This window comes from Bos javanicus, chromosome 5 (genome assembly GCF_032452875.1).
Source record: "Bos javanicus breed banteng chromosome 5, ARS-OSU_banteng_1.0, whole genome shotgun sequence".
Classification (NCBI taxonomy): Eukaryota; Metazoa; Chordata; class Mammalia; order Artiodactyla; family Bovidae; genus Bos; species Bos javanicus.
Genome location: NC_083872.1, coordinates 72251603 through 72274306, shown reverse-complemented (window position 1 = coordinate 72274306; position 22704 = coordinate 72251603). Strand labels below are relative to the sequence as shown.

At 43.1% G+C, this 22704-nt stretch overlaps 1 protein-coding gene and 1 long non-coding RNA gene across 2 annotated transcripts; both read left to right on the top strand.

The window, feature by feature from the left end:
* Positions 1 to 11796: 11796 nt before the first annotated feature.
* LOC133247877 (uncharacterized) lies at positions 11797 to 13954 on the top strand. The gene is made up of 2 exons (XR_009736544.1): positions 11797 to 11856; positions 12234 to 13954. It is a non-coding gene; the product is annotated as an uncharacterized LOC133247877 (long non-coding RNA).
* Positions 13955 to 17472: 3518 nt separating this feature from the next.
* LOC133247876 (protein HP-20 homolog) lies at positions 17473 to 22097 on the top strand. Its single transcript, XM_061417243.1, has 3 exons — positions 17473 to 17612; positions 19906 to 20034; positions 21576 to 22097. Exons 1-3 carry the CDS (start codon positions 17606 to 17608, stop codon positions 22013 to 22015), a joined length of 576 nt encoding a protein of 191 aa, XP_061273227.1. The 5' UTR covers positions 17473 to 17605; the 3' UTR covers positions 22016 to 22097.
* The last annotated feature ends 607 nt before the right edge of the window (positions 22098 to 22704 follow it).

The following is a 22704-nucleotide window of genomic DNA, read 5'->3' as shown; positions in this document are numbered from 1 at the left end:
AGCACAAGCAGAAAGCCATAACCCTGCATTACAGGCCGGATACTACTCTGGAACCAGTTGGGCCCTGGCCCTGCCACTAGGAGGGCAATGCAAACTTCTGGACACTCCAGACTGTCTGGAGTGCTCAGTTATGTCCCACTCTTTGCGACCCCATGGACTGCAGCCTGCCTGGCTCCTCTGTCCATGGAATTTTCCAGGCAAGAATACTGGAGTGGGGCGCCATGCCTTCCTCCAGGGGATCTTCCCAGCCCAGAGATGGAAACTGAGTCCACTATATCTCCTGCACTGTAGGCGAGCTCTTTTCTGCTGAGCCACTGGGGCTTCCCCAGACCTCATACCAGACTGTATGAGTAGCTGTCCCCATCCGGTCCTCCACCCACACCCACTGCACTTCCCCCACTCCCCGAAATGACCTGAACAGAGCTTTGGGACCCCGGGCCCTGCAGCCAGACTCCAGAAACCAGCTCTGCCTGCCAGTAGTCCTACACTAACCATGGGACCTGACCTTACCTGCGAGTGCATGGGGCAGCAGCCTCAGAGACTTTGGGACCCTGACTCCACCTACCAGGCAGCCAGGACGAGCCCCAGGGCCCCTTAGGATTCCACACCAGCCTCCTCACGACCAGGCCCTGTAAAACAGCAGCCAGAAGCAGCTTCTGCACAAGTCAGAGCCTGACAACCAGACCAGGGGCCAGCCAAGAAAAGAACTACCTCAATTTAACAACCTTTCTTAGAGAATTCCCTGGTAGTCCAATGGTTAGGACTCTGTACTTTCACTGCTGAAGGCATGGGTTCAATCCCTGGTCAGGAAACTAAGATCCTACAAAGCCCTGCAGTGCAGCCAAAAAAAGAGAAAAACCCAAGCCCTAACTTTATACTTCAAGGAACTAGAAAACAAAGAACAAACAAACTAAACCCAAATCTAGCAGGAAAAAGGAAATAAAAAAGATCAGAGCAGAGATCAGTAAAATAGAGAACAGAAAAACAATTTTAAAAAACCAAACTAAGAATTGGTCTTTTGAAAAGATTAACAAAACTGACAAATCCTTAGCTAGATTAACCAAAAAAAAAAAAAAGAGAAAAGATTCAAATAATAAAACCAGAAATGAGAGAGCTTTATGACCCATGCCACAGAAATAAAAAGGATTATAAGAGAATACTATGAAGATTTATATGCCAACAAATTGGATAGCCTAGATAAAAATGGATACATTTCTGAAAACACACAGCATACCAAGACTAAATACTGAAGACATGAAAATATGAACAGACCAGTATCAGGTAGGGAGACTGGAATCAGTAATCACTCCCCTTCCCCCACTTTTGCAATACGATCAGTGTCTTCATAAAAGGAGATTAGCACACAGACAGAGGGACAACCAGATGAAGACATGGGGAGAAAGCGGCCACCCACAAGCCAAGGAGAAAGGCCTCAGAAGAAACCATGCTGGTAACACCTTGATCTGGGACTTCAGCCTCCAGGAACCTGAAAAAAAAATGAATCTTCTTTTTTTACGCCACAGTCTGTGGTCCTTTGTACTTCATTTGTTACCCCAGCAAACTGAAACAATGCCATGATCATCAGCTTCCTCCAAATTTGGGGGAGCAGCAGCAGTGCCAGGTATAGAAGGAGGCACAGAACCTGAGGGGAGCCTATGAGCCAGTGAGAATCAGAAGCACCCCTTCCCATGCGTCTTGCCTGAAACCTGGGAGACCCAGCCAGGGGACAGAGCGCACTGACCCTTTCTCAGTGGCAACAGTGGGTGACACGTGGGTGGTGTGAGGCTGGAGGCCTCTGGACTCACACCTGTGAATGACACCAGGGCTGGGAACAGAGCCACAGAGGGTGGTCAGCAGGCAGGCAGAGCACGGGGAAGGCGAAGACCAAGTTCAACAAAGACCAAAACCTCCCCGCTGAGTTTCCAAGGGTGCAGTTCAGGCCAGGCATCTTCCTGGAGTGGCTTCAGTTACCTGGGACAAAAAAAAAAATACTGCTGAACCAGTGCAAGGAGGTGTGTAGACTGGGTTCTCCCACGGACTTGTAATTTTTCAGGGAATGGGACAATGGGAGAATAAATTCATTGTCACCACTGGATGTCACCCTTGTGCCAGCAGGCTTCCTTCTTCACCAAGTTCAGTAGAGGGACAGAGATGATCCTGTCACTGCTTCCCTGTGGAGGTTTAACAGTGGAGGCAGGCAGGGATCCCTTCATCAAGGACCAAGGCTGAGGAGGATTTAAAAGGAAAGTTGCACACTATTATATACAAAATAGGTAAAAAAACAAACAAACAAGGACCTTCTGTATAGCACAGGGAACTATATTCAACATATTGTAATAGCCTATAATAGAAAAGAATCTGAAGAAAAAATACATATAACTGAATCACTTTGACGGACACTTGAAACTAACACAACATTGTGAATCAACTATATGGGTGCGCGCGTGCTAAGTGGCTTCAGTCGTGTCCGACTCTTTGTGACCCATGGACTGTAGCCCGCCAGGCTCTTCTGTCCATGGGATTCTCCAGGCAAGAATACTGGAGTGGATTGCCATGCCCTCCTCCAGGGGATCTTCCCGACTCAGGGATAGAACCAGCATCTCTTACATCTCCTGTACTGGCAGGTGAGTTCTTTACCACTAGCACCAACTGGGAAGCCCTAAATCAACTATACTTCAATTTAAAAAGGAAATTGATGGACTAATGGGAAAGGAGCACTTCCTCTGGATTACTTTACAATAGTGTCTCTTCACTTTGTCTACATACCAGAAACTTCTGGAAAGCTTTAAACAATTTTATGCATGAATCGCACCCTCAAGATCTTCTGTGTGGATTGACTGCGCGTGTAGCAGGGACATTTAGAGTTTCTTCATGCTTGCCCATTCATTCATTTTCAATTATTTATTCATTCATTTCATAAATGTGCTTTTAGCACTTGCCATTTTCCATCCTTGTGCTAGAAATAAAGACTGTAAAGATACCAAAGCTTTATACCCCACTTCAGTTACTTTCAGCCAGTGGAGGGCAGACCAAGAGACTTCCAAAAGAACTTAATAACTTCTATAATAGAAGTTTAAAAACTGTAGGAATAAGGGCATCAACAATGCACAGTGGGGACACAGTTGAGAAGAGTTCACCTCTGCTTCGTGAAGTGGGGAAAGTCTCTTCTCAGAGCTGGGTCTCCAAGAAAAATGCTACCTTAACCTTCTTTGAAAAGGGATTTTAAGATATTCCTGGTGAGAGAGTCATTTCCTAGGCAGGTTGATAAGGAGTCTACGGGTCCCCAAGGAGAGAGGGGTCTGGAATTCTCAAGAAGGAAGAAAGGACAAACTTTTTTTTCTTTCTCTACATTCCTTAGGAGTATATAACAATAATGTATCCTGCCTAAGGACAGTCTCTGGATTAAGGACAGTCTCTGGATTAAACCTTCTGTTATCTTAAAATGTAAATTATGGGAGTAGACCTGGTCTATACAAGGATGTATCCTGCCTGAGGACAGTCTCTGGATTAAACCTTCTGGCTAATTCTGTTATCTTAAAATGTAAATTATGGGAGTAGGTCTGGTGAGGTCTTTACAACCTCCAGACATTCTTTGGATTCATTGGAGAGTATATAACTTCATTGCTAACACTAGCAAGCGGGTACTCTTTCTGCCCCCTTCTGATGCCTATGTCAGAAGCTTTCTCTATCTCCTTTATACTTTAACAAAACTTTATTACACAAAAGCTCTGAGAGATCAAACTTCGTCTCTGGCCCCGGATTGAATTCTTCTCCACCGGGGGCCAAGAATCCCGGTGTCTTCGTGTGATTAAACAACAACCTTTCACTGGCAGGGGAAATAGCACATTCAAAGGCATGAAGTGAAAGTGTTTAAAGGTCGAAAAGAGCTTGACTGGTTCTGGGGGCCCTTGAACTGAGGCAAAGGTCCAGCCCTGCAGAAAGCAGTGGGGTCTAAGATTGGGTGAACACAAAGGCAGTGTGTGAAAGTTGTGCCACACCAAGGAGTTTGGGCTTCTTCTTTCAGACTGAGCATATTCACCTGGGAAGGGGCAGAGCATCTGGGTTTTAGAAAGATTGCTCAAGTAGAATGACCTTGAGATGGATGATGGATTTGAAAGGGGGGAGTTAGGGCTAAGCTGGTGAGGGGACTGTCAGAACGATCTCAGTGAGGAATGATGAGAGACTAACTAGCAGCCCGACAGGAGCCAAGCAATGAGACATTTCTGGGGTCACAGCATTTGACTTTGATTAGTTGGGTGTTGGGAATTAGGGATATAGTGGCGGATTAGAGATATCTTGATGGTTTCTACCTTGGGAGGATGATGAGCCCATAAATAGAGACATTTCCAAGCAAGAAACGTGACATTTCAGTGAAATGCAAAGTTAGAATCTTCTCTAATGGTTTTAGTGATCTTCTGAATTGTAGCCCCTTAATTTCGGCATAAGCCTTTATGTGGCTCTCTTGTCCTTCTGAAATAATAAAGATAATGATTATCATTATATGAATTTTAGCATTACACAATAGTGCTTTCTCTGGTAGTGAGATGAGTTACTTTCTTAGAATTCATGATCACTTCCCGTTAGCTCTTAGCTCTTCCAGCCTCATGTTTCCAGTATTTCTTCCCTCTCTCCTAATGATATTCATTTTTCTGTTCTAAGAGCATTTAATCTGATTCCTCAGAACCAATGTGTATATTTTCCCATTTGTTCTTTATTTTAATCATGCACCTTATAATATGAAAAACCCACTGTTAAACCTTGGGGACATACAGAATAATAAGATGGTCTGTCTCATTTCAGGACCTAGAGTTTACATGCAAAACAATTATATAAACATTGAAACACACATTTAAGTGGTATAGGGAAGAGGGCATGAAGGAGCGGAAAGAAATGCATGACTGATTTTTACCAGGGAAAGGCAAGGGGTGGTGATCAGACAGAGTTTCATAGAGAAGGTGATAGATGTTCCAGCTGAACCTCCCAGGAAGAGTGGGCATCTCAAGGCAGAGTGGGTGGGGAAAGCATCCTGGGAAAAGGAACCAGAACAGACAGAGTCACAGAAACCCAAAATGTTTGAAATGCGGGGAGAAATGAGCAGGTCTGTGTGCGTCTTAACTTAGCATGCATGTCATCACGCCTGCTTGCCTTTCCAGCTTCATCTCATGAAACTCTACCCTCGCTATAAACAACCTTTCCATACACTAGTTAAAAGCATGGAAAGCTGTAGAAGCCTTGCTGCTGCTGCTGCTGCTGCTGCTGCTAAGTCGCTTCAGTCGTGTCCAATTCTGTGCGACCCCATAGACGGCAGCCCACCAGGCTCCCCCATCCCTGGGATTCTCCAGGCAAGAACACTGGAGTGGGTTGCCATTTCCTTCTCCAATGCATGAACGTGAAAAGTAAAAATGAAGTCGTTCAGTCGTGTCCGACTCTTCTCGATCCCATGGACTGCAGCCTTACCAGGCTCCTCCATCCATGGGATTTTCCAAGCAAGAGTACTGGAGTGGGATGCCATTGCCTTCTCCGGGAAGCCTTCCTAACCATAGCCAAATAATACAGATATTGTTGGCACACCTGGAAATTGATGGAGAAATGGAGCAATAAGGCATTCAAGGATCATTGCTCAACAGTTCCCCCTTAGAACACTGGGTGGCGGTGTCCACCCACTAAGCGGGAAAGACAATTTGAAGCCATTTTCAGCAATCATTTTCTTGGGAGTTAGGACCATTCATCCCACCTGAGGAATATGTAAGGCAGTTGGGCTGCCTGCTCTGAATTGGGACAACTAAAAATGTCTGACGAAGAGAAAGAGGGAACCTGGCTTTCAAACTGATTTTGAAGTGGAAGCAGAATTGAGACCCATGATACCAGTCCTGGTTGGTTGATAACATGTTGTGCTAGGATCAGGAGCACATACACACACACACACGTCATGTAACATAAATGTAAAGCAATTTTATTGGTGGACTACTTCAGACAGATGGGTCAGCTGGGTGTGCTGTTCCCCTTCTCTTCTTGTTCTCTTGAGAAGTATGTCAATAGCTTTGGCCACCCTGGAAACACCATAGAAAGTTCCAATAGCAGGACTCATTCCCATAATTGTACAAAATCACAGGGAATTTCAGAAATAAAGAGGAAACAGTTCACCTGGCTGGTGAACTAACCTGACTAGGGCTTAGTTAGGAGAATTTCCATTCCAACACTGTGGCTATCAATTAGAGAACCCATGTTTCTTCAATTAGCAAAATCAATTCTGCTGAGCCAGCTCCAAGCCAAATAACCCAAAGTGGAAAGAGAAAGAGCCCCTGGACTGTGCAGTAGTACAGCCAAATGATGGAACATTCTTTCCTAAATACACTGCCTGGATCTCCTATAATCCACCTTTTAAATTTTATTTATTTATTTATTTATGGCTGCTCATTGTGATCTTGGCAAGGCAACAGTGAGCAGTGGTGTGAAGCGAGATCTTAATTCCCTGCCCAGGAATTGAACCTGGGTAGCCTGGATGAAAACCAGGAATCCTAGCCACTAGATCAGTGAGAACTAGAGGCTAGAAGCTATTTTCCCCCGGATTTTTTGCCTCTAGTAAAAAATGCATTTATCACAGAGGCAAAACCATGAATGCAGGTACAAAATTGTTAGAGGCAAAGCACAACAAGTGGGAGAGCACACAGAAAAATGGTTTGTTTAGATGAGACAGAAGCAAGGCAGAGATGCACACTCGGAGAGAAAGAAAGAGTGTGGGTGTTCCCCCTAGTGAGGAGGAGCCCAGTAAAGACGTGGTTAAGTCATTTATATAAAGCAGTTCTTCTGGGTCTTTGTCTTCCATCAGGTCAAATATCTGGTTTCTTTTTCACACCTGACCTACCCTGGGACCCTAACCTGGATGCACATGCACCCCTCAGCCAAGAAGGATCTCAAAGTGAAGGATTCTGGGAGGAGCAAGACTCCTATGACCTGGCATTATCCCCTGACTTTTGACCCACAAGGAGGTTTTCTGCGCATGTGTAGTGTCTCCCTTGTCCCCAAAGAGGGGGGAATGGAGATCCCTTAATCCTTTGCTCAAGCGAGGTTTTGCCCCTCTTTGTCCTTGCCATGACTATTACCATAAGCTGTTCACAAGAGACACACACTGGCTATTTACCCTGTCTCTGTTGTTACTTCCAATTTGGAGGGCAAACAGGAGACTGTAAATTCCTCAACTAGAGCTTACCTATCTCTTGTCTCAGGAAATGCTAACAGTTATGAGTATCCAGCCCACTTCTTCATTCCCCATGAAATGCAAACAGGAAGCCAGTTGTAAATATCTAACCTGGAGCCCATCTATCACCTAACTCAATTGCAGAGGCTTCTCATTGCAGAGTGTGGGCTCTAGGGAGCACAGTGTTTAGTAGCTGAGGCTCGTGGGCTCAAAAGTTGTGGCGCACACATTTTTCCTGGACCAGGGATCAAACCCATGTCCCCTGCGTTGGAAGGCAGATTCTTAACCACTGGACCACCAGGAAAGCCCTATAAGCGATCTTCTTATGGTTAAGGATGTGGCAAGGTGCCCATAGTCACATAACTTATTAATGGCCAAGTTAGAAGATAAACCTATTAGTTTGGATACTGAAGGACATACCTGTGTTTTAGAGAGGCAAAATATTCATCAGGAAAGTAGAGAAGTTCTTCCCACCCACAAAACAGTAAACACGGTATGTTGACTTGGTGGATTCCCATGTGCTACCAGGGCTTGACGTGTTTAGCGTGAGCAAGGAGAAAGACTCAACAGAAAATATTTCTGAGCCCTACTCTCCTCTCCATTCATTCCCTTATCAAAGTTGGCTCAGAGAAAGAGTCATCAGCACGTTTTATTTTTATTGTAATTTAAGCAGTTGTTCACCCTGCACAGAGACATTTACATCAGCAGCGTCATCTTTAGTTGTAAAAGGAAAGACTCTGCCCCCAGGTCTTTCCTTTTACAGGAAAGGGCAGGGGGGTGGGGTGGGTGGTGTTTAGATGCCACAATTAAGTGATGGAGGGGAATTTGTGAACACTTGGATGTCTTAGAATCATTGCAATTAAGCACTGCTCTCTTTCTACCACACAAACATGTGCATAAAGACTGGCACCTTTCTGGGCATGTGAGAGATGGCCAAAACAGTAGTTTAATGAACTCAAGGTTTAGTATCCTGTTGAGTAATTCTGCCTAACCCAAAACAATATCCCCAGGTAACCCTTCCAGCCCTCTTGGTCCTGGAATCCCACAGGGTCCTCAACTCCAAGGTCAACAGGGTGGAACGAGGTGCTTGTGAGTCATTTCCAGTGTCAATGGCTCTTACCCCACTCTACCTCCTGCCTTTTCAGTTGTCAAATGTATTTGAGACATACATACTGTGAGAAAAAGAATTTCATTCTTTTTACCAAAAGGAGTCACAGAGGTGGGAGTTAGGGCATTAGATAAATTAACTGTTGTTGGCTCTAAGAACTGACTGGGTTTCAGCAAATTTTTACCCATCTAGGCAGGAAGGCAAGTTAACTCTTAACACAGTTCTGACCTCAAATATTCCTGCTTCAATGAGGATGTAAATATAATCATGTATGATTTATTTGAGGGAGCTAGGGTCCCCGGGGACCTCTAAGTACATAAAACAGAACTTGGCTTCCATAGGCGGAGAAGAAAAGGATTTCCTTCAGAAACAAATGCTAACAAGTTGAATATTAAATGCAGCATTATCTTAGTTGTAATTAACATCTAGTCAAGCCTGGGGACATCTACAAATAAGTAACTATTTCCTGTGGCAAGAGATACTTTTTAATATATTGTGGAATTCTATTTTCTGATGTTATCAAAGAATTATATGTCAGTGTTCACAAAAGATTTACTTCTGTGAAGCAAAATGTTCGTGAATGGAGTCAGGGTACCGTGGTTAGTTCCTCATAATTAAAGCGGAGGGAGAATACAAGAGACTATACTGTGAAGTTTGTTGGTTTCTGCAATAACGGAGTCCACGTGTTATTGCCTCTCTGTGTGGTCCATGAGCAGAACTGCTACAAAACTCAAGCTGGTGCTCCTAGATTTCGAGCAGTGGCCCCCAACCTTTCTGGCACCAGGAACCACAGGAAGACAATTTTTCGTGGACCGGGGGATGGGGAGGGGAATGGTTTCGGTTGCTTCAAGTGCATTACACTTACCATGCGCTTTATTTCTATTGTTATTACATCAGGTTCACCTCAGATGGTCAGGCATTATCACATCCTGGAGGTTGGGGACCCATGGTTTAGCAAATTTTAGGCGGAAGTGTCGAAGTGATAGTTCTTCAGACAGAGGCAAGTCAACTACTGCACTCTTGAATTCCATCACTGCCCCCGAAGTTGGAATTGTGGGTCCTGTCAATATGCACAGTCCTGGAGCTGGGACAGTGTTCGTGGATTAGGATTAGGAAATTGGTCTGGCTTGTTAGAGCACAAGGACAGTTCCTGGAAGGAATGTGCTGGTATGTACCTGGCTGGGAGTTACAATAGGAAAGAGAACCTAGGGCAGAGATAGCCTGAGTCAGATGTTATATTGTCAGCCTAGTTGGAGTTGTCTGTATTGAATTTTTAACTTAAATTCATAAGAATTTATAGATTTACAAATTGTAGATTTAGACAGACATTTCACTAAATGTGTCTCTGTTTTCACAATGAATGCATTAAACAGAACAGAATACATGGCACTTATTGGGTTTATAGAAACAGGTCAATAGAGCAGTGGTTAAAACCTGTGGCCCCTAGGGTCAAAGTCCCTGTTACAAAGGTGGATTCTGAACAAGTTTCCAAACAATTGCTTTGCTTCCGTTTCATTTTCTATAAATTGAAGATAATAATATAACAAATATTATGAGCTCGTTGCATATTAGGTAAAATAAATATGCAAAGCCTGGTACGTAAGAAATTCAGTGTTAGCTATTAGTTTTGTTGTTGTTGTTCAGTCACTAAGTCTGTCTGACTCTTTTTGACCCCATGAATTGCAGCACACCAGGCTTCCCTGTCCTTCACTATCTCCTAGAGTTTGCTCAAATTCAAGTCCATTGAGTCAGTGATGCCATCCCACAATCTCATCCTCTGTCATCCCCTTCTCCTCCTGCCTTCAATCTTTCCAAGCATCAGGGTCTTTTCCAATGAGTCAGCTCTTCGCATCAGGTAGCCAAAGTACTGGAGCTTCAGCTTCAGCATCCATCCTTCCAATGAATATTCAGGGTTAATTTCCTTTAGGATTGACTGGTTTGATCTCCTTCCAGTCCAAGGGATTCTCAAGAGTCTTGTCCAGCACCACAATTCAAAAGCATAGATTTTTGGGCACTCAGCCTTCTTTATGGTCCAACTCTCATGTCCACACATGATTACCGGAAAAACCATAGCTTTGATTATACAAACCTTTGTTGGCAAACTGTTGTCTCTGCTTTTTTAATATGCTCTCTAAGTTTGTCATAGCTTTCCTTCCAAGGAGCAAGTGTCTTTTAATTTCAGTATTGTTTATAAATCAATAAATTGAGATTTCTCAAATTATGAAGTTATATATAATAGGATGAGATATTTGCATTTTTTGTCTTAAACTTCTGAATAATCACCTCTCAGATCAAATCAGTCGCTCAGTCGTGTCTGACTCTTTGCAACCCCATGAACTGCAGCACGCCAGGCCTCCCTGTCCATCACCAACTCCCGGAGTTCACTCAGACTCACGTCCATCGAGTCAGTGATGCCATCCAGCCATCTCATCCTCTGTCGTCCCCTTCTCCTCTTGCCCCCAATCCCTCCCAGCATCAGTCTTTTCCAATGAGTCAACTCTTTGCATGAGGTGGCCAAAGTACTGGAGTTTCAGCTCTAGAGTACTGTATGTTTCTTTCTTTTGTCTAGGGTAAGTTATTCTACATATTATAGGAATGAAATAATTAAAAGTGTATTAAAAACTCAAAATCAGGCTTGAAACAAAGTAAGCAGTTTTAATATTGTTGCTTTTATTGAAGGAGGAAACAGAACAGGCTCTGTCTTGAAAGCAGGGCTCCATCTTGGGCCGGACTGTGGACTTTGAGCTTGGCCAGTATCTATGGAAACGACATACCAAGTGGAAAACCAGACCCACCCCCCTCCCCCCCCTGCCCCCCAACCCCCGCCGCCAAGGAAGAGCCCCAGGGCTCTCCATCACCTAAAAGAATACCCTAATTACCTGTGTATCTGAATAGAATCATACATTCTATTATGCTTATTAGGATATGACCACAAGCCTATTGATAATTGTTTACTGTTAACTACCTAAGGCTTAAAGCTTATGAATCGCAGGTTAGCTTTGATTGTATCTTTCTTTTTCCTTTGTTCAGTCTAGTTTCAGGGAATTTTGGGGAAGTGGCTTTAGGCACCTACACTTAGGGTGTATAAGGTTTTCACAAAATCTGGTCGGGGTCCTTGACTAAGAGGAGACTCTGCCTTGGGCCCACCAATGTAATAACCTGCAATCCACTATCTACATTGTCCTTCTGAGCGAGTTTGTTTCCCAGAACACAAGGCTACAAGATTATAAGGAACTCTTTATCTGTAATTCCCATGAAGAAAATTCCTCCTCCTTCCCCAGGCATCCTGACTTGTGGAAAGAAATGTAAACAACTATAGAGCCTCTTGGTTTTTCTGTTCTTATCTCCTGAGCTTCATTTAGATAGATTTAAGTAGGCTGATTAAATGAACTGATCTCAATAAATGTTTGATTTCTTATCTCTCTTAAGGCTAATAGGCTGGTTAATTTTTAACCAGAGAAAATTTAGGGCGATTGACATTCACACTGGAGTCCTTCCCTCTACACCCCTCTGGCAGTGAGTTGCTGGAGACCAGAATCTAATTATTGAAGTAAGTGGACTCCACCCTTGATCTATTCCTCTTTGAGCCACATGAGAGCCCCAGAATATGACCCCAGCTGCTGCCTTATTTTTCCTTCTACCTACAGAATAGGACTGGGTTTATGAGCTTGGATTTTGTCCTTGGCATTCACAAGGGCAGAAGCTAAGGAATTAAAGGATGCCAGCGGGAAAGGCATGAAAGCTACATGTCCTATGTGCGTCTTGATGGCTGACATGAAATTGCCACAGATTTAGGAGCTAAAACAGCATCCATTTATTATCTCATAGTTTCCATGAGTCAGAAGTCTGGGTGAAACTGTGGGAGTGGGGGAGCACCATGTGGGTTCCTGGGCATAGAAGCCTTTTTTTGTCCCCTGTTTCTTGTAGGCAAGATTCCAGCCTCCAAGACCTTCCCTGAATTCCAAAGGGTGGATTCCAACTGTTACTAGTCAAGGGAGGAACAGCCAAGAAATCACCCAAGGCAAGATTGAAGGGACCAGAGAAACTAATCAAGATTAGGAAAACCACCGCCTCAGACCATGCACACCTGAACCTTGTCAGCAACGGCGCACTGAAGTATTGAATTCTTGGGTCGGGAGGATCCCCTGGAGAAGGAATGGGCTATCCACTCTAGCATACTTGGGCTTCCCTGGTGGCTCAGATGGTAAAGAATCTGCCTGCAATGCGGGAGACCTGGGCTCGATTCCTGGGTTGGGAAGATCCCCAGGAGGAGGGCATGGCAACTCTAGTATCCTTGCCTGGAGAATCCCCATGGACAGAGGAGTCTGGCGGGCTACAGTCCGTGAGGTCACAAAGAGTCGGACACGGCTGAGTGACTAAGCACACACACAGTTTCAGTTGCAGCACGTGGTTATCTTCCACCTTCATTGCAGTATGTAGGGTCTAGTCCGCTGACCAGGGATAGAACTCGGGCCCCAAGCATTGGGAGTGCAGAGTCATAGCCACCGGACCATGTTAAACTCTGTCTTTGAGATTCAATTCAGCACAGGAGCACAGAGACCAAGCTTTTGGTATCATGGGCATAATATAGATAAGAGGACTTCTCTGCTGAGAGTCCCAGGAGGCCAAGATCAATGTGCCCATAGGGATGCCTTCCTTTCTGAAGGCATCAGAAGGAAAACTCTGCTTCCAAGCTTATTCAGGCTGTTGGGAGAATCTGTTCCATGAGAATGTAGGTCTGAGGTCCCTGTTTCCCTTCTGGCTTCAAGTTCAGGACCATTCTTAGCTCCTGAAGGCTGCCCTTCGCCCTCAGCTGTTCATTTGTCTGCCTTTCTCTTTTGCCTTCCTTTTCTGCTTATGAGGGCTCAGGTGATTACATTAGGGCTGCCCCAGACAATCGAGGATTATCTCCTTATTTTAAGATCAGTCTGTAAGCTGATAGGTAAGGGGTCTCTGGAGAAAGAGAACCAGGCAGGCTTTCTTGACTTAAGAGAAGCCATTTTGTGATCTAAGCCTTGCTGCAGTGCTTGCCTTTGAACAGGTCTCAGTCATCAATGATCTTAAGGGAACAAAGGAATTCAGGGACAGAGAAAAGGCAAATGAACAACCCTATTGCACTGATGGGGCTTCCCAGGTAGTGCTAGTGGTAAAGAACCTGCTGCAGGAGACGTAAGAGTGCAGACCATCCCCGATTGGGAAGATTCCCTGGAGGAGGGCATGACAACCCACTCCAGTATTCTTGCCTGGAGGATCCCGTAGACAGAGGACCCTGGTAGGCTACAGTCCATGGGGTCACAAAGAGTCGGAGAAGACTGAAGTGACTTAGCAAGCACACACGCATTGCATTGATAATTCCTCCTCAAGGATTATACATAAGAATATATCTGAGTTCTGCAGGAACTAAGGCAGAGCATGCGGGATGGAATGATGATGCTGACCCTCCTGACTTCAATCAACTAAAGCTGGAACTCTGTCAACTATGCCCCAATCGTACACTGAATTCTCCTCTGCTCGAGCGCCTTCATGAATATGCATGTACCTTAGCTTAAAACTTACTCAGTTTTGCTGCTGGAGAGACACTGATTTGGGAAATATCCCTGGTGTCCTACTTATTTGCTGCAAGTAATAATAAACCCTTTCTTCTCTCAGTCTTTGGCTTGGTTGTGTCTATTGGCTCCACATCCAACAAAAGGCAAGCCTAGTTTTCAGGTGACAAGTTGCACGTACGACAAAACACAATCACAGAAGTGAAATCACATCCACAGGAGGCTGGGCATAAAATCCTGGGGGAGTGACTCTCTCAGCCACTATATGTTTTAATTTCTCTCAGGATGGACACCCAAGATTGGAGTTGCTGAATCATACAGTTGGTATGTTTAATAAAACTCCCAAACTGTTTTCCACAGCAGCTGTACCATTTTACATTCCTTCTAACACTGTGGGGGAGCTTCAGTTGCTCTGTATCTTTCTTTAAAATTAATTAATTTACTTTAATTGGAGGATAATTTCTGCTCTATATCTTTGTATTATTAGTATTTTTAAAATTTTAATTTTCCTAGTAAGTATGTAGTCATGTCCCATGTTGACTTTAATTTGGGTTTCCCTAATGACTAATGGTTTTGGAACATACTTCAATATATGTTTTTAAATTTTCCATCTGTATATCCTCTTTGGTGAAATGTCTGTTCAAGCCTTCCATTTTCTAAAAGAATTGTTTGTTTTCTTACGCTTAGGTTTAGAGAATTTGTTGTGTACTCCCTTTACAAGTTCTTTGTCAGACACTGCAAATACTTTCTCCAGTTTGTGGCTTGTCTTTTCCATCTCTGAGGAGTGTTTAAGAGAAAAATTTTTATTTTCCAGAAAGTCCCTTTATCAGATTTTGTCTTTCGTGATGTAAGTTTTTGATGTCATTTTCAAGAATTCTACCTAGCCCAAGATTAGGAATATTTTTCTCCAATGTTTTCTTCTAAAAGTACTACAGTTTTGCATTTTATATTGAGATCTGTCCTAAATATTTAGAGTCAATATTTGTATGAGGCATGAGGTTTTCATTGGAAGGACTGATGCTGAAGCTGAAGCTCCAATACTTTGACCACCTGATGTGAAGGGCCTACTCATCGAAAATGACACTGATGCTGGGAAAGATTGAGGGCATGAGGAGAAGAGGGCGACAGAGGATGAGATGGTTGGATGGCATCACTGACTCAATGGACATGAGTTTGAGCAAACTCCAAGAGATGGTAAAGAACAGGGAAGCCTGGGGTGCTGCATGCGGTCCATGGGGTCGCAAAGCGTCAGACTCAACTGTCAGACTGTTTAGTGACTGAACAAACAAACAACAAGTGAGGTTTAGGTTAATATTAATTTTTTCAACCACCAATTGTTTCAACATCATTTTAAAATTTTTTTTGGAGTACTATTGCTTTATAATGTTGTGTTAGTTTTTAGTACACAGCAAAGTGCATCAGCTACACGTATACATATATCCCCTCTTGTTGAAAACTATCTTTTCTCTGCTGAGTTGGCTTTGCATCTTTGTAAAAACTAGGCTGATTGTGTGTAATTTATGCAGACTTTCTTTTATGTTCCACTGATGTGTGTTTATATCCCTCTGCCAATACCACAGTGTCTTGATCACTGACATTATATACTAAATCTTAAAATTGAGCAGATCATAAATCATATGACTATATCAATTGATGCAGAAAAATAATTTGACAAAATTCAATACATATTCATAATAAAAACTCTCAGCAAACTCGGAATAAAGGGGAACTTCCTCAACTTGATAAAGAACATCTTCCAAAACAGCTACTGTTGACATCATATTTATGGTCTGAAAATTATGTCTGGTACATGCATGATCATTTAATTCTCTTCCCTGTGGTTTTGGCTCCAGCTGCAGCCACATCAAAACACATATTCTTAGCAAGGACTCTCCCCAACAAGAAGTACTTTCTCCAAACAGAATTTAGGGCACACATGAGAAGATAAAATGTTTCCCCATCTTATTCTATGTACGGTCAAGTTCTAACCTTTCCTTGATGAAGGAAATCTCTATTATCATCAATTAGATATATCCTCAGTACAACATTGACTAAAAAAAAAGGATCAATATTTTATTACACAAAAGCAAAGTAATGACAATGGTTCAACCCTTTGCTTGCAAAAAATATTCTAGAAGCGAAGTCAAAGGATTCACTCACCTACATGTTCTAGGTTGCTTACTGGGTATTTACAGTCCCCTGCTAGGTCAAATGGAGAAGGCAATGGCAACCCACTCCAGTACTCTTGCCTGGAAAATCCCATGGACGGAGGAGCCTGGAAGGCTGCAGTCCATGGGGTCGCTGAGGGTCGGATACCACTGAGCGACCTCACTTTCACTTTTCACTTTCATGCATTGGAGAAGGAAATGGCAACCCACTCCAGTGTTCTTGCCTGGAGAATCCCAGGGACGGCGGAGCTTGATGGGCTGCCATCTGTGGGGTCGCACAGAGTCAGACATGACTGAAGCGACTTAGCAGCAGCAGCTAGGTCAGAGTTTATTCCCTTTGACAACCATTGATATGCCAGTTGGCCTTGCATTTTAGGCAAGTAGTGATTTACAGGAAAATAACAAGCAGTTATTCACTTTTGAGTTATAGTTCACCCACTTAATTGTGTTCAGTGCTGAGCTGTCCCCTACCCTAACTCAGAACTAACTTCTAATTTATTCTCTTTATAAAAATGTCTTCTAAAAAAAAAAAAGAGTCTTCTTCCCATACATTTATATATTTGATATAGATACGAAAGGAGACATTTGACCCAAATTTTAGAGTTCATCAAAGTTCAGGGCCATAAGAATTCCAGGGAGAAAGAATTAAAAAAGGGTAATAAGAATATGAAGTGTTCTATAAATAGTTTGATTTGTGTAAAATATAATAAATTACAGATATTTTCATTATAAGATTGTCATTGGGATCAAAAGAGGCAAGTGCCATGCATGTTAAAATAACTCATGCATGCTAAGTCACTTCAGTCGGGTCCAGCTCTTTTCACTCCTATGGACTGTAGCCCTCCAGGCTCCTCTGTCCATGGGATTCTCCAGGCAAGAATACTGAAGTGGGTTGCCATGCCCTTCTCCAGGGGATCTTCCCAACCCAGGGATCAAACCTGAGTCTTACATCTCCTGCATTGGCAGGTGAGTTATTTACCACTAGCATCGCCTGGGAAGCCCATGTTAAAATAGTATCTAATATTAATTAGCTCTGCATACTTTACATTTGTTTGACCACTTAATTATGTATCACAATGTTGGTTCCCCTAGTACATTATTCTTACTGGGAATTACCCTCAATTCTAGACTCCCTGCTCTACATTTGGCCTTCTGTTCAGAAAATGGTCTGTGATGACTCCAGATCTGTGGTTAAACATAAGGAATAAGTCTTCAGAAAGAAGTCAGAATAGGAGAAATGGCCTCCTTATCCTGGTCTTATATGTATTGACAGCTGCTTCCATAATAGACCTGCTGGAAGGGAAATCTGAAAATGATTTAGGACTTCTAGTTGACAATCCTACTGGGCCCAAGATCCAAATTCAGAAAGAGTGGGTGACCTAAGTCCACTGTGTGATTAAATATTAATTTTGTTGTCTCAGTTTGGACCAGGAATAAATATTTGAACAGGCAGCTTCATATCATTTAGCTAAGGCCTTGACGGAGTGAGCCGTGACCAGAGCCCAAGCCTCAGACACACAGCTAGGCATTTCAGAAAGAAATCTGAGAGACGCCCATCCCACAGAGGAAAGGCTCTGTCCTGAGAATGGCTGGTAGGAGACAGACGGAGGTTGTGGGAGGGGGGTCAAGTATTTGTAAGCGGATGGATCTAGTGTATCATTTTTTTAATAGAGGTGAATATTCTAAGTGCCAAAAATGGGTTTTCTGAAATTATTTCTCTGGAAGACAGAAACATGACATAAACATAGAGTGAATATATCCAAATCAAGGTGCTTCTTGGGGGTTGCTGTGCTATAAGACTTAGCTGGACGAGAAAGGTGACAGCCAGGAGCAGAGGGTTTGGAGAAACGAGAGGGCAGGGCCGTCAGCTAACAATTAACTAATTAAAAGTACATAGCTGAGAACGCTGATTCTTAATTCAGAATGCTTTGAATAAGAATCTTGCCTCAGACTGTAACTGGGGTTTCCCAGGTGGCTCAGTGGTAAAGAATCCACCTGCTAATGCAGGAGATGTGGGTTCGAACCCTAGATCAGGAAGATCCCCTGGAGGAGGAAATGGCAACTGGCTTCAGTATTCTTGCCTGGAAAACGCCATGGACAGAGGAGCCTGGCGAGCTACAGTTCATGGGGTTGCAAACAGTCGGATTCCACTGGGCGCATGAGCACGCACCCTCAGGTTGTAACTGACTAGCAATCTGGTGGGAAATAAGTAGAATCACCTCTTTGAATCTCAAACCACTAATCTGTAAAATGAAATATAAACTTTCCCTTGTAGGGGTGTAATGAACAGTTAGGTACAGTTCTAGACCACCAGCTTCTTTGCCACAGACATCGTGGTCGCACGCATTTTCACTACAGATATTGTCGCCTCGTAACTAACTGGCCATAAGGCAATTTTGCTCTAAAAGATAAAAATAATGAAAGATAAAAGAGGGTCCCTTAGAAGGATATAACAAAACATTTAAGAAATGAATAATTAAATTTTAAAAACTTAATTGTGAAATACAATTATTTGAATACATTAAAAATGTGCAGATTCATGACAATATCATGCAAATAACTGATTTTACTTTGTAGATTGTACTTAAGCACTTATCTTTTTTTTTTTTTCTTTTGCTTGTGGAGTTCTCTCTTCATTCAGCATTGCACTTTTTTGCTAAAACTTCCTCCTTCAGTTTTCAAATACGAGGATGCATATTTGTAACTGAGCTCTGTATTGCATTGTGAAATCCTCTACAGGACTGTTGCTCTCTTACCATTGTGTCACATGTCCAGTGACAGATGTTCCAAAGTTCCATGGGAAATACTGGTTCAACTTTTTGCCTTCAAATCACCCAAGGATTTGCAAACTGATATGTTGTTATTTTCTAGGATGATATGCAGTCTGACTTTGTACTATCTTATTTCACACTTGTAGTAAGTTTTATCCACTTATTTTCTATCATGTCTTTATATGTAGCTGTTATCATTCACTGTTTTAAGATCACCACGCCTACTCATCACTATTAGGACCATTATGAGGACTAAGATTTATGTAACATAAAAATGGGAGTACTGCATCCATGGAGAAATAAAACCAAACAACGGTCAGCCAGTTGAAACTGAACTCTCAGCCAGTTATTTTTTCTTTTATGGCAAAATTGCCTTATGTCAAATTAATTATGTAGCAAAAATGATTGTGGTGAAAATGCTTGGGGCAAAGATGCTTATGGCAAAAATAGCAGGCATGTGATGACTTCTTACTGATATGATGTTTCTAGCCCAATGTCTTTTCCATAATAAGCATTCAATATGTAGTAGGTTGGGGCTTCTCTCTTAGTTGGTAAAGAATCTGCCTGCAATGGAGGAAACCTGGGTTCAATTCCTGGGTCAGAAAGATCCCCTGGAGAAGGAAATGGCAACCCCCTCCAGTATTCTTGCCTGGAGAATCCCATGGACAGAGGAGCCTGGCGGGCTACAATCCATGGGGTCGTAAGAGTCAGAAATAACTTAGCGGCTAAAGAAAGAGAGAGAGAAGAGAGGGAGAGAGAGAGATGTGTTAGGTTCTCATAAGAATAAAGGATTTTGTATTTAAGAATTGTGTTTGAGTGCTTTCTGTGTTCTATCAGTTCAAAGACAGATGAAGAAAAAATGTTGACCTTTCAGGATTCAGAAACAGTTTTAACTGAGTAATTATTGCTGTATATGAATGATAAGGAAGTTTCAGGGAGTAACTTGCTCGGTTTACTAGTAAGGGCAAAGTTGTTATTTGAGTCCGTGTGTTTAGTTCTAGACATGATATCTTTCCTGGGCCAGGTTGCAACTCTAACTATCCACCCTTCATATATAAATAAAACAAAATAAAAAGCAGAAAAAAAACCCCTTCTCTTTGTTTCTTTAATCAAGATCTCCGGATATTGGTCAGCATCATCCTAATGACAAATGCTGTCCTGGAGAAAGGAGGGTGTACCGGACCTCCGGGGCCACCAGGACACCCAGGGCCTCCAGGTATAAGAGGGCCTCCAGGTATAAGAGGTGAGAAATACATTCTTCTGCTTTTTATTTGCACCTCCTGTTTCATGTTTTTGGTAGGAATGTCATAATCCTCATAAACTCAGGAGCACAAGGCATTGAGGATTAAAAGAATGTGGAGGAAATGGTCAGCTGTAGGGCTGGGTCCCAGGGCAGGGGAACCAGAGCTCAAATCACAGGCAACAAGAGAGACTGGCCTAGTTCTAGAACCAGGGAACTGGGATCCATGCGGGTTAGTCATGGTGGGAACATGTGCTAAGTAGAGTCAGTATCATGAATCAGACTGTCTGATAAGCAGCAAAAAAAAGGGTTTAATAAGTGTAGCAGGGCATCATGTATCGTCAGAACATTGTGTTTCATTGAGCACTTAGAGCCCCAAACCTGCTGCTAAGTCGCTTCAGTCGTGTCCAACTCTGTGCGACCCCATAGACGGCAGCCCAACAGGCTCCACCGTCCCTGGGATTCTCCAGGCAAGAACACTGGAGTGGGTTGCCATTTCCTTCTCCAATGCATGAAAGTGAAAAGTGAAAGTGAAGTCGCTCAGTCGTGTCTGACTCTTAGAGACCCCATGGACTGCAGCCCACCAGGCTCCTCCATCCATGGGATTTTCCAGGCAAGAGTACTGGAGTGGGGTGCCATTGCCTTCTCCAAGAGCCCCAAACCTAGTTCTTATGAATAGGATGATGCCCAGGGAGCACCTGAGTACAAAGCAAGATTCTTCCCAGATTCTGTCCTGATTACCAGGACTTCTTTGTAGCCAATGAGACCAGACCAAGAGGGGCTCTCAGGAAAGATCACAGTTTTGTGTCATCTCTTATGGGGCCATTATCATGGGCCTTAAGGGTTAGATTTGGTAATCAAAAGGCTGTCTGGTCCCCAGACTTAGACACCCAGGCCTTTTTATCATCTTCAGTAAGATTAGAATTATTAGCAAGAATTTTCCTTCCCAAGGTTGGGACGACCTCCTGGAGACGGAAAATTTCTGCTGGGAAGATCCTCTGGAGAAGGAAAATTCTTGCTAATGATCAAACCCGGGTCTCCTGCGTTGCAGGTAGATTCTTTACTGACTGAGCCACCAGTGAAGCTCTTAGCAAGAATTAGTCCCACCCAAATCAGGATGAAATAATATACAGGAAAAGGTTCTTTACTGACTGAGCCACCAGGGAAGCTGTAGCAAGAATTAGTCCCACCCAAATTGGGATGAAATAATATATAGGAAATAATACGTATGCACCACGCATAGGTACTATAAGTACCTTACGCGCATTGTCTCTTTACAGCTTCACAATAATCACATGAGACGTCAATAATAATATTTTCAGATGAGGAAATACAGCCCAGAAAGAATGATTAACTTTAGTAAGATTACACAGCTGGTCAGTTTCAGAGATGTGACTTGAAACCATTTAATCATACAGCAAAGATCAATCTCTTAACCATGATATTATTTTAAAAAAAAAAGTGGTGGTTTCACACATTGACTGGATATCATCTTTTTATTGGATTCTATGACCTTCTTACTGTGTCTTATCCATTTCTCCAAGGAATACCAGGTTTGCCAGGTCCGCCGGGAACTCCAGGACCAAGTGTAAAATGCCCATGCCACAGACAGTCCGCCTTCACTGTGAAGCTCAGTGGCCAGTTGCCTTCCCCTTCAAAGCCTGTGCCCTTCACAGAGGTCCTGTACAATGCCCAGAGAGACTTACAGGAGGACACTGGGGTCTTCACATGCAGGGTGCCAGGAAATTACCATTTCCTCTTCGATGTGGATCTCCATCACTGCAAGGTGACTGTTCAGCTGATGAGGGACAAAAGTTCTGTCTTAGAAAAGCATCAGGTCTCCACCAAAGAGCCCAGGAGTCTCTCTGGCATGTTGACCCTGCCGCTGCACGTAGGCGAGAAGGTGTGGCTGGAAGCAAAAGTGGAAACTGAGAAGCCGGACCAAGCCCGAGTTACAATTTATTTCTCTGGTTTCCTGACATAGTTCTGGCCTCTTTCTGTAGCAAAAGCAAATCCCTTATGATTCTGCTGTCAAAAGCAAACAAATAAATATGTACTATATCTTGGCCTCTTGTGCTTTCCTTTCCTTAGCATTTTGGAATTTTGGTGAATAGATTCTCTGTTCATATGAGAGAACTGGTAGGTTTGGTCACAGTAGAACTGGACCTTAGAATTCTACTTCAGAAATCATGACATTATTTCACTTAAATCACTCTTCTGATAGCTTTCAGGGCCAAGCTGCCTCCCTGTCCCCAGATCCCCATTACTGGATGGACACCCTCTTATCCAAGAGAAATAGGCTCATGGTGCCTCCCATTCCCCGATCTACTTCTCCACCTAAGTGACAAGTTTCACCATGTGCGCCTCCTCATCTCTCTAATTCTTCCCTGTATGTCACTCACACCATAAATCTGGTCAAGTCATTTTTATGGTTAAAGAAGGTTGAAGAAAAACACACTGCCATCATCCTGCTTATGATAATGATAAGATTTAGTCTCCTTCTGTAACAACAAAAACTTGGGGAAATTTATATGATTTAAGCTAACACTGATTGATGAAACGGGGAAAAGAACTTAACTCAATAGAGGTTTATTTCTCACTTATTAAAATTCCAATATTGGTATTCCTGGCTGGAGGGTGAATCTCTCCTGAACAGTGATTCTGGGATTCAGA